At 37.5% G+C, this 13,007-nt stretch overlaps 1 protein-coding gene across 1 annotated transcript in view; it reads left to right on the forward strand.

Annotated features, from left to right (window-relative positions):
• Positions 1-11,085, forward strand: part of TMEM132A (transmembrane protein 132A) — a 279,841-nt gene extending 268,756 nt beyond the window's left edge. The window contains exon 11 of the mRNA XM_073686115.1: positions 7,606-11,085. Coding sequence (XP_073542216.1) covers positions 7,606-8,802 — 1,197 coding nt within the window. The 3' untranslated portion in view covers positions 8,803-11,085. The remainder of the gene's footprint in view (positions 1-7,605) is intronic.
• Positions 11,086-13,007: the final 1,922 nt, after the last annotated feature.

Genomic DNA, 13,007 nt, shown 5'->3' on the forward strand with positions numbered 1-13,007 from the left:
GATGAAAGGGGTTAATAAGCCATGTTTAGTGCTAGGGTGATTTAGAAAGGGAGTAGAAAGGGAGGAGTTTAGAGAATAAATTCCCAGCCTTTTAGAGCATTTGGTGTGGGGTGGGTCTGGAGGCACAAGCTCTGGAGCTGTATTGTCATGTGATGGAAAGCTAAACCTTGGTTTGTTGGTTCCTGAAGCGGGCGGTTACCCCTAGCAACATGGACTGTGCCATACGTTATGTTTTGATTTTCCTGTTAGGCTGGAAAGACTGTGTTTGTTTTGCTAACATTGCAGTGGCTTATGCAGTACTCTTAATATACCACCAGAAGATTTAAAGAGACAGTGTTCCTGTGTCTACCTCTATGTGCAGCCGAGTGAACTGATCTACCACAACAGTCAGAGTCTAAGGAGACATATTTTACTTTTCTGATGTATATCTGGTATATTTTATTTTTTGTCTAGAATGATACAACATGGTTTTCTCTACCACTGTGTCATTCAGAATATCGCTAAGTAAAGTGGGGCCCGATTCATCATTTCCACTTATTTTTGAGTGTCTTTAATTTTTTTTTTTTCTTTTTTTTTTATTTTTTGGTATTCACTGACTTTTTTACGGCCAATTTCTTAAAATGGCATAAATGTTTCACAAATTTTGAGCTAAGTAAAAAAAATTGTATCTCCTTTTTTCATTATTTTCAATATGCCCCCAAATTCTTATGTTTTAAAATCATGCCAGAGTAGGACTGGAGTATATTTGCAACAAATTTTGTGACTTTTTGAAAAGTCACAAGTGATGAATCAGGCAAAAAACATCTGGAAACCCTAAACCACACCAAAGTAACAAACTAATACAAATACAAACAGGCAAATTAAACAAAAAATCAGCCAAGCACATAAATTGACTTAGAAAAGGTGGAAAACACCAAAAACTCAACAAAAACAGGCTAAATAATGAATTTAGCCCTTAGTGTTTCATACAATGTGGCAGCAAAGTGTCAGTACAGTTACTCTATGCTCACACATTGTGTTTTTGCTGCATTTTGTTATGCAAATTAAAATCTGCTTTTTACAGTACCAGCAAAAGCTATGAGATTTCAGAAATCTCATGCACGTTTGTTTTTTTCGTGATTGACCTGGAAAACTGCTGCATTTTTTAAAAAAGCAGCATGTCCATTCTTTCAGAATTTTGCAGCATTTTTTTCAACCATAGAAAGCAATGAGTAAGTGCAAAAAGGCAGAAAAATGCTGCTATCAGTTTTTGCAGTGTTTGCGGAGGGAAAAAATACAGTACCGCAGGATATGAAATTAAGTAATTTTTGTTATTTTCCCAAGTTTAAACTATAATGTCTTCGTATCCTCACATGAGCATATATATAAGTATTAGTACAGTTTAATTCAATTAGTGATATGTTAAAGTAAACAATGCCTGACCAACTCAGTGCCCTACCAATATGTGAGAGTAAACAGTACCTTACCAATTTAACTTCCACCCCTGTTTTTACATTTTCATTTGTGTATTTTTTCATGAACTCTTGTAACCGTAGTTCACGGCTGCAATTTATACATTAATCCAGCTTTTTTGTTCAGAATAGTCACTTTTTTCAGACAAACTTTTTCCCCTAAATAATTTGATCAAATTGCCCTTTTTTTCCAAAAATGTTTTAAAGTTTCACATACGTCATGCATTTATAGCCTAGCACCTTGTATTGTATTTGCTTGCAAGGTGGAAGCAAAGCTGAACTTTGGGATCAGGAAAAATTCAGCAAAAATACTGCAAAGAAAGCAGCAAAAAAGGCAGTGAAACCTGCATTTTGGCTGCAGTTTTTTTTACTGCCAATAGATCAGATTTTTGATCTAGAATAAAAGCAGCTAGAAAGAAACGTGTGAACATGGCCTTACGTTGTCACAATGAGCTTTTGGTTAGTTTTTGCTGTGCAAAAATGCAGCATCTTACAGTTCAGCAAAGTAGATGTGATTTATAGAAATCTTATGCCCACTTGCAGTTTGTGTTTGAAATCTGCATCATATCAATGTGTCAATGTGTCATCATATGCTGAGTTTTATGATTTTCCCCATAAAGCTATATTAGATGCAGAAACGCAGTAAAAAACACATTTGCGCTGCAGAAACGCACTAATAAATAGAATCATAGAATATTAGAGTTGGAAAAGACCTCCATGGCCATCGTGTCCACCATCTGCTCAATGCAGGGTTCACTAAACCATCTCAGACAAATGTTTGTTCAGCATCTGATTGAAGACTTCCATTAAAGGATAACTCCCCACATCTCGTGGAAGCCTTTTCCACTCATTGATCACCCTCACTGTTAAAAAGTTTTTTTCTAATATCTAATCTGTATCTTCTCCCTTTCAAATTCATTCCATTGCTTCTCGTGTTTCCATTTTCAAATGAGAATAAGGATGTTTATACTGTGACATCCCTTCAGATACTTGTAGCCCACTATTAAGTCTCCTTTTAGCCTTTTTGTTTGCAAGCTAAACATTCCCAGCTCCTTTAACCGTTCCTCGTAAAACATAGTTTGTAGTTCACTCACCATCCTGGTAGCTTTTCTCTGAACTTGCTCCAGTTTTTCACTGTCTTTTTTAAAATGTGGTGCCCAGAACTTGACACAGTATTCCAGATGAGGTCTGACCGAGGAGGAATAGAGGGGGATAATTACTTCACGTGATCTAGACTATATGCGTCTTTTAATACATCCCAGAACTGTTTTCCTTTTTTGCTGTGGCATCACACTGTTGACTCATTTGCTATCTGTGATCTATTAGTATACACAAGTCTTTTTCACACATGCTGTTGCTTAGTTCTATTCCTCCTATTCTGTAGATATAGGTTTAGTTTTTCTTGCTGAGATGTAGAATCTTGCATTTCTCTCTGTTAAATACAATTCTATTAGTCGCTGCCCATTGTTCAAGCTTATCTTGATCTTTCTGAATCCTTTCTCTGTCTTCTCTAGTGTTAGCTATCCCTCCTAGCTTTGCATCATCTGCAAATTTGATTAGTATACCTTCAGTTCCCATATCTAGATCATTTATAAAAATGTTGAACAACACCGGGGCCAGAACAAAGTCTTGTGGTACCCCACTTGAAACACTCTTCAATTGGATATGCAACCATTTATTACCACTCTTTGAGTATGATCACTGAGCCAGTTATGAATCCTCCTAACCGTACCCTTGTCAATCCCATATTTGGTCTTTTTTTCAATAAGGATAGTATGAGATACTTTATCAAATGCTTTGCTGAAGTTGAGATATACTATACTGCATTTCCCTGATCCACCCAGTCAGTGATTCCATCATAGAAGAATATTAGATTAGTCTGGCATGACTTGTTTGCTATAAACCCATGCAGGCTCTGTTTAATTATTGTATTCTTATCCAAGTACTTACATACATACTTTTTAATAATTTGCTCAAAGATCTTTCCTGGTATAGAAGTAAGGCTTACTGGCCTGTAATATCCTGGCTCCATCTTCTTTTTTTTTTTTTTTGAAGATAGGGACAACATTTGCCATTCTCCAATCTTCTGGAACTTCTCCTGTTCTCCAGGATTTTTCAAATATTCTGGCTAGGGCTTTTGCAATTTTCCTTGCTATCTTTCAGTACCCTGGGATGTAATTCATCTGGACCAAGAGGTTTAAATTATCTAAGTGTTCCCTCACCATCTCTCTGTTTGTACATAGTGTGGATTATTTTATTCCTTTGATAGCTCAGTGAAGATTAGTTGATGTTCCATTTGCTTTCTTAGAGAACACAAATGCAAAATAGGAATTTAAATGTTCAGCCTTCTCGACATAATTTTTGACCCCTTCACCTTTTTCATCCTGTAAAAATCCTATAACATCTTTGACTTTTTTTTTGCTTTTGACATACCCCCAAATACTTTGCTTCCAGCCTTCCTTGCAAACCTCACTTCATTACTATCTTTAGCTCTTCTAATGCTTGCCCTGCATTCCCTGCAGACAGCATTATATTCTTTTTTAGAAATGCCCCCTCTTTCCATTTGATATGCATTTCTTTTTTCCTTTTTAGCAAGTGTTTAAGTTCTGTGTTCATCCATCCTGGGTTTTTTTAAAGCTTCCAACTTTTCTTTTTTTGGGGGGGAATTGTACTGATTGCACAATGAGAATTTAATTTAGTAAAATTTCCAATTCTTCTTGGACATTTCTGTCCTTTAGAACATCCAACCATTGGACCTTTCCTACCTTCTTTCGGAGTTCATTAAAATCTGCCTTTCAGAAGGCCAACCTTAAAGCTTGAGTCCTCGCATGTCTTCCTACTCTTGTAATCCAAAATTCGAAAATAGCATTATCTCTACCTCCTAAACATTTCCTCCCTATTGGTAAGAATTAGGTCCAAGATAGAAGATCCTCTTGTTCTTTCTTCTACCTTTTGAAAGATAAAGTTGTCAGCGAGAGAAGATAAGAATTTTCTGGACCCATTACTTTTGCTTGAGAGAGATTAACAACAAATATCTGGATAGTTAAATCTGCCATGATCACTATCTCATACTTTTTTTAGAGCAAATACATCTGATGTAAAAAGAGTTCATCCATGTCTTCAGTCTTTCCAGGTGGCCTATAGTAAACATCTGCAAAAGTGTCTATTCTGTTCTTCTCTCCTTGTATTCTTACCCAAACTGTTTCTACAGAGCTACCATTCTCTGAAGCTTGGATCTCTGTGGAGATAGATCCTTTCCTAACATACAATGCAACACCTCCTCTCCTCTTGTTAAGCCTGTTTCTTATAAATAAGTTGTAGCCTTCAAGGTTTGTATTCCAATCATATGCATCATCACACCAAATTTTAGTGAGGCCTATGATATCATATCTTTCTTCCTGTGCTAGCATCTCCAATTATCCTTGTTTCCCATGCTCTGTGCATTTGTATATAAACATTTTAGTTTGTAGTCGCTTTCTCTTGCTCCTCCATCTTCATTCAGAATTTATTGTCTTTGTTATTTATTACCACCTCTAATAGAGGGTTCTCAAAAGAATTCATTAGCTGCATACTTTTTCCTGGCCGTAAATTTCCCATCCTATATTGCTCCAGTTTAAAGCTCTCCTGCTGAGTGTAGCAAGGTGTCTACCAATATGTGTTTTCCTGTTTTCGCAAGATGCAACCCATCTCTAGCAAGGAGTCCATCATACAAGTAAGTCACTCCATGGTCAAGAAACCTAAAACGTTGCTGACGACACCATCAATGTAGCCAGTTGTTAACCTGTAGAATCCTGTTCAAACTACTTGTTCCATGTCCATCAACTGGAGGATGGATGAAAAGATGACCTGTGCTCCCAGTTCCTTCACTTTCTGGCTTAGGTCTTCAAAGTCTCTGCATATAGTTTCCAGGTCTTTTTTTGCTGTGTCACTTGTTCTTATGTGTATTAGTAGGCATGGGTGGTTGTCTGTAACACTAAAGAGTCTTGGTACCCTATCGGACATATGTTTGGTTTGGGCACCTGGAAGACAGCACATTTCTTGTGGGATGATGTCCAGTTGGCAGATAGTGGCTTCTGTTCCTCTCAGTGGAGAATCCCCCATGACCACTACTCTTCTTTTATTCTTCACCACTGCACTTCTTTTTCTCCCATCAAGAGGCTTCTGATTGCTTACTGGAGTGTTCTTTGTGAGCAAAGCACTTTTTTAATGTACAGTTGAAGCCAGAAGTTTACATACACTATATAAAGCGACACATCTGCATGTTTTTCTCAATATCTGACATGAAATCAGAATAAACCTTTCCCTTTTTTAGGTCAATTAGGATTACCATCATTTTTAATATTTGCAAAATGCCAGAATAATGTGAGAGAGAGAATGTTTTAAGGCATTTTTATTACTTACTGCAAAGTCAAAAGTTTACACACACTAAGATTACTATGCCTTTAAACAATTCTGGACTGCCCATATGATGAGTTAATTACAGACACACCTGTGGATTTCCTAAACCAGGAAGTAAGTAATCACAATGCCTTAAAACATTCTCTCTCTCATTATTCTGACACTGAGTGAGTATAATGTTTTTTTAATATTTTTTTACCAGTTTTATTCTTTTTTTAACTATTAACTTGGTCACACTATATAAATCCATGCCGGTTGCATGGATTTATATAGTGTGACCAAGTTGTCAAGCACTTTCCAAGTGATGCTAAAATCGCTTGCAAGAGTGCTTGATAACCCGCATGCGGAAATGCATGCAAAAACGCTTGACAAACGCTTCTACCTGGCGGGAAAAACGCATGTAAAATCCGCATGTGTATTTCCTGCCAGGGAGAAGCAGAAAAAATCATCAGCATTTCTGCATCGTGGGCACATAGCCTAAAGGTCCATTTAGAATACAATATTATCATGAAAAAGTGTTGCTCTGAAAGCTCATTTCACTATACGCTTGTTGTCTCTAAACAGGCTGCTCATCACCCAACAAAACAGCAAAACATTTGATGCTATGGTGAAATGATCTTTTGTGATCACATTCGGTGCAGCGGATCTTATTCTTTTACAGATTATTCAGTATGCATTATTAAAAACGTCTTATAAACAGGCTAGTAAGTGACCGCTGATTGATAAACAGTTACCAGTTGGTGGTGGTTTAAAGAAGTGTGCAGTCCCCTTATTTCCTGGTTTCTGGCAGAGTGGGCACTCCTCCTTGAGTGACAGTTCTGGTGATAGATCTGTAGCTTGAGTAGAACTATAAAGCTAAGTGCATGCTCTGCGGTAACATATTCAGTTATCAGAAGTTTGTTCTGGAGTCTGCATGGTTATCACTGTATTGACACGTAGAGATAACTGGGCATTTCAACAAGCACACAGCTCCAGACAGTGAGAGCCCTGATTAGGAGACCTGCTGGTGATTTTGCAAGATTTTTAACAGCAGTTCATCAGAAGCTGAGATGGAAAGAGGTGACCAGCTAACTGCTGTATAGAAATCAGTGTCCTGGAGAGAGATGGCTGGGATATTAGGAGATAACCTCTTTCCTGGTATGCAACTACTCAGCACTCTCATTCAGGACTGAGCTCAATGGAAACCTGCTGTACGCTATTAAAGATAAAGCTCTCATTGCAGGAGAATGAAAGCTGATAGAAGTCAATTGAAATGTGATTATTTTCATGTTGTCTAATTAAAACAATTTATTAATGTGAGAATATTCCATTAATCGCCCCACTTTCTGTAGGATTACTGAAAGAATGCCTGTTTCAGGATCATGCAGAAAATGTAATGGACTAATGAACAGTGACAACAACTATATTTCTCGTTTAATTTAAACACTAATTTCTAGGTTTAGCATTCCTTTAAATAAAAGTTGATAAACCTATACACACATTTCAAATATCCATACTAGTAATAAAGTTGCCTTATATACTAGCATGGCAGACCTGTGGACCATTATTAGGCAGTTGACCATGTCAACCTGCAATTCCACCAGTGTGCTTATAGGCTGTGGCATCTAAAATAGACTGTTAATGGCATTTGCTAAGCTCCTCATGATTCTGGGTGAAATACACAACCTGCCAGCTATGTCTATGCTTATGAATGTGAAATCAAATTTATCCAAGCAGATAAAGAAGATTAATGATTTTTTTTTCCCTTTTTTTTCAGGAGGCTATTCTATCTGTCTGGCTAATTTTCAGTGATATGTCGTTCACTCCAATAACCATCTATAACCCTCAAGAACTGTCTTTATCTGTTGTGTCCTCTGATCCCTCAGTTTTGTCAGTTGGTCACGTTGTGACATCAGCAAATTACTGGTCTTTACCAGTAATCATTCTTGAAGATCTGGGTGACGAACCTTTACTGCGTATGTCTCTCTTCTTACCAGAGAGATGTAGAGAAAAGGAAACTAATGGCTTACTCAGTGCTGGGTATACCAGGGTTACATTTCAAAGAAATAGAACAATAGCTGATGAACATCCTGAAAGAGACATAATACAGGGGGATACTATCCTATTGTCCAGAGATCGAGATATTATCTCAAGTGCTAACAATGTCATTCCAGGGACCAATGACATAATCCTTAGAAGTGATCACACTACCATAGAAGATGATAGCTCTCATGCAGGTGCTGATGACATTGTTACAACACGGTGGGGAATACCAGGCTTGGATAAAGGACTTTATGGACTTCTTGCAATGTTTTCTCTTCTCACCCTTCTGTTCTTTTTTAGCTGTCTGGCTTTCATAAGAAGGTACAGAAAAAAATCAGCACATGATGGCCCTGGCAATCCTGAAGCGCCAAACTGGGTATGGTTAGACGGATCAGATGCTGATGAACCAAAATCCCAAGGAACTGTGGGTGAGGAAGAAGAAGAAAGAGGGCAGTGGTTTGCCAGTAACTCTGGTTCTCAAACTCTAACAAGTACTTTCCATCCAGTAAAAAATGTGCATGAGGCTGAGACTAATAGTGAATGTCAATCGGATGCCAGCTCATTTTCTACTTCTACAAACCATGCTATGGCATTTATAGAAGCACTAAGATCTGAAGTTAAGTCACTTAAAACTACTCCTTCTCCTCATGGAGGAAGACGATTTGAAAGGGTAACTTATGATCCTAATATGCAGTCTATTATGGTTGCAAGTGAGGAGGATATTGTTTGGGTATGTAAGGATATGGGCTTGAGAGAACCTCAAGAAATCCTAAGCTACATGGAAAAGGTCAGAGCTGAAACGCATCCTCAAGATCATATTAAAAGAGAAGGACTAAAAGGTAGAGGAATAGATATTATGGGAACAAAAGTAAAAAAAAAACTTAATGTCACAAAAATGAATGAATTTAGTAAAGCAGTAGATGACAAATAAAAGCTTAGAGGCCCCCATACACATTAAACTAAGGTTGGCTGAATATGCAGATATCGGAGTGATCGGCCAATGGTCCAATGTGTATGGAGGTCTTCCGACTCTTCTCCAACAGATGACGTAGGAGCAGATAAGGGTCGGGCAGTTTGTGTTTTAATGCTCGACCCTGCTGTGATTCAGGAGATAAGCCGATCTTAGAACTGTCTGTCAGTGGCTTTTTCTGCTCTCCCATTTGAAAACACATGAATTTTCAGCTGAGCTGAATGAACCTATGTATGGGGGATTCAGGAGATATAGCTGTCGGCTGACCAATCGATCGTTCGTCAGCTATCTAATATTTATTGGGGCCTTACAATGTCCATTTGTAGATACAGTAAACCACAGACCTTGTAGGCAATGGCCACAATGTAATGTATATTTCAGTGTTATGTGAAACATAAGAGAGTAGAGTGTCAGGACTATCATTCTCTATTGTTATTGTTCAAGAGATGAGATTATAATTCTGAAGATTTTTATATATTATTAAAATCCAAATTACAGTTTTAAGAGAAAGCAATGGTATGGATATGTATTTAAGGAAGAAAAGTTGTTATAAGTAATTTGGGTAAGATATAAATAATGAAATATGATAAGCTAAAGCAAAGCTGCAATTGTAGGGTCATGTTAAAGGGAATCTGTCAGCAGGTTTTTGCTACCTCTTCTGAGAGCAGCCTGAGGTAGGCAAAGAGAAGCTGAATCCAACGATGTATTACTTAGATTACTGGGTGCATCCGTTCCGACACAATCAGAGCTTTTAAATTTAGCAATGAAGCAGAGCTGAGAAAGCTGCCCCTGCCCAAACTAGGCTCTCCGTATACAAAGTCCATAGACAGTGAGGTACATAGTTGCCAGACTAGTCCAGAAATGTTAATCTCGTAGTGATAAATTCTTCACAGTGCAGAAACAGCATCACTTTGACAAGTGACACATTCCTGAATTCTGTGTTTCAGCCCCTATCTTATGCTGTCTTCAGATTACATAGCAAAAACCTGCCAACAAATTTCCTTTAAGAATAATTTTGTTCAAATTTGTGCCAGTATTACAGTATTTTTAATGTACAATTCTACTAATATGCCATCAACTTTTGCTTTTGTACCTATAAGCTCTAAACAGAGGTGTTCACTTTAAGCCCCTTGCTGCCCATAGAGATTGTAAACATTGGCACCAAATGGCATGGTCTTGTGAATTAACCACATGCCTGCTGCCAACTGTCTCCTGATTTTGGCTACTTCTGTGACCAAATACACATGTACAGAAAATAACATTTTCTATATATGCTTTTATGCAGAAGTGGAGGAAGTCCAGAGACAGCTAACTCCTCCATCTTGAGTCCTATGTGTAAGAGTATCTTCATGGCCTGTGTTTATACTATGGGTACATGGACAACAAGTTTTGAAGTGATGACCTGGTGTAAGTTTAGAGCTTCCTGTCACAAGACACAAGCTTTTGACATCTAAGAAAATTCCCAACCACTTGATTGCACTGAAAACCCTTCTATCCAATGTGGTTTCCATAAATGCAATACACAGTGTATCAATTTCTCAGAGTATTTCTTCTAAGAAGCAGCCTACTCTAACTTAGCCAGCTTTTACTAAATCATTGAATTAATAAGTCCACAATTTTGTAGCACAATATAGGATGTATAAAGTAACTTAATCATTAATTTTCATCCATAGTTATCATTGTAATGAGTAAAAGGAGCTTTTTTTTTCGGCATACGATCAATGATAGAGCTAACACATTGCCCAAACGCCGATGAAATTCTGATCCAGCACACTGATGAAAATCGCTCTTTGTTTTTTCACTCACGGGCAAAAAAGTGGACATCTCAATGAGACCTAAATTAAATGGTTGTTTCTAAGTAGCTTACAGAGTTGGAGTATGGTACGACCCTTGTAAATGATAATCAAAAAGGATTAAAGTCAGCTCACCCACATCTTCATATCCGTTGCACGGAAAAAGGTGCAGTGCCGCAATGAAGAAACGGAGGAAGGAGGGGAAAAATCCAGCATCCGGATGAAGTGAAAACAAGTATTGTATTGAAGAGATATAAATAAAAACATGTATCTCACGATCACAACCAGTACATATGGCATAATTAATGCAAACGCATTTCGGACTGTAGGTCCTTATTCATTGCTGAAATTAAATGCCTATACAATCACATTTTATGTCATTTCCTGTATACCCATGTGAGCTGGTGCGGCCAATCAGAAACGCATATATGAAAAGTTTAAAAAAATGTATTAAACTCTGAAAAACCCACATGAACTGTACAAACTACTTCTATGAATTAACATTGCAATAAATTATTATTCATAATGATAGATAATATTGTGTCTAATGGTTATTGCTAAAGGTGATCTGGTGTTGAGGCAATAGATCCACCAGGACTCTCTGTTTAACGGTTTTCTGCGCCAATCCCTCCCCTATGAGGTCTGCTAACCCTTTCAATTCGAACTACACTGAAAGCCGCTGTGTCGCCATGATGCATCTCCGTAAAATGCCTGGAGGCTGCAGAGCATTTAGTAGTAAGTTTGTTCGTTGCAGCTGTCAAATGGCGTCTAATTCGAATTTTGAGCGGACCGCATGTACATCCTATGTAATGAACATGGCAAATGTTACAGGTAATTAGGTTTAGGTATAGAACACACTGTGAATTACAATTAATGAAATTACAAATCTAAGTTTTTTAGTAACTTCAGATGAAAACTAGAAGTATTAGAGACATATTTACAGCAAGTACATATGGTATGTCCACATTTAAAAAAAACATTGATATTTAACCATGTTTTTTTACATGTTAAATTTTCATTAATATACAAACTTGGAGATATAATATCAGCTATAGTAATTGCCTTCATTGCTACATATCTGACTGGTTCAGCCAAAATTTCCTTAAGATTAGGGTCTTGGTAGAGCATAGGGATACATTTATTGATAATCTTTTTAATATCAGGGAACTGGGGACTATATGTAATAATGAGTGTAATCCTTTTATTGTTCACATCCATACACAGATCCTTCTTTTTGAGTATGTCCTCCCTACTTATACTATACCTTCAACTATTTTGGTCACTCTTTCTATCATCCAGTTTGGATATTTTCGTTGTAATAATTTGTGTTTGACTGCCAAAGTTTCACATTGCAAACTATCCACCCTACTGGTATTCCTTTTGGTTCTAATCATTCTCCGATTGTAATGTTTTTAATCATTTTCTTCTCGTGACATGAAGTGGCTAACAGTGTAGAATTAGATGCAGTCTTTTTTCTAAAGGGAGTGATGATAATACCCTCAGGGGAATGTGTCAAAGTGATATAGTAGTTTATAGACGCCTTTTGAATGTTAACCGTGAATTTCAAATTCATGTAATTTTTATTCAAATAATCAACGAAATCCTTAGCCTGATCCTCTGTCCCATCCCATATCAGGAGGAGGTCATCTATGTAGCGACCATACCAACTGATATGTGAGGGGTAAGAGGCGGCATCCGAAAAATAACCTTTTCTTCCCATATGCACATAAAGAGATTCGTTATGGAGGGGGAGAAACCTGCCCCCATTGAGGCTCTCTGCCTCTGAAGGTAGAATTATTAAAGGAGTCCTTTAGCTAGAACTGAAATCTGAGCTTCATTTAGAATATAACTGGACAAATTTACTAGCGGATTTCATTGATTATTTGAATAAAAATGACATGAATTTGAAATTCACGGTTAACATTCAAAAGACGTCTATAAATTACTTTCAGTTTGACACTTTCCCCTGAGGGTATTATCATCACTCCCTTTAGAAAAAAGACTGCATCTAATTCTCAACTGTTAGTCACTTCATGCCACGAGAAGAAAACAATTAAAAACATTCCAATCGGAGAAATGATTAGAACCAAAAGGAATACCAGTAACGTGAATAGTTTCCAATGTGAAACTTTGGCAGTCAAACACAGATTATTATAATGAAAATATCGAAACTGGATAATAGAAAGAGTGTCACGGGTGTGTCAGAGGTGACAGTCGCCCCGCAGTTGGTTGCAGGAGATCTCTGTGTTTGGCATTACAGACATCTTCTTAGAGGCTGGCTGTCTCTAGGACCCAGCGGCTACCTCCCTCTGGCTAATTAGCTCCCTGGCCTGGGGGTATAAATACCTGGTGTGTTAGAGAGGGAAGTGCCGG

The sequence above is a fragment of the Phyllobates terribilis genome, unplaced genomic scaffold (genome assembly GCF_046119375.1).
Source record: "Phyllobates terribilis strain yellow unplaced genomic scaffold, ASM4611937v1 Scaffold_5__5_contigs__length_657084704, whole genome shotgun sequence".
Lineage (NCBI taxonomy): Eukaryota > Metazoa > Chordata > Amphibia > Anura > Dendrobatidae > Phyllobates > Phyllobates terribilis.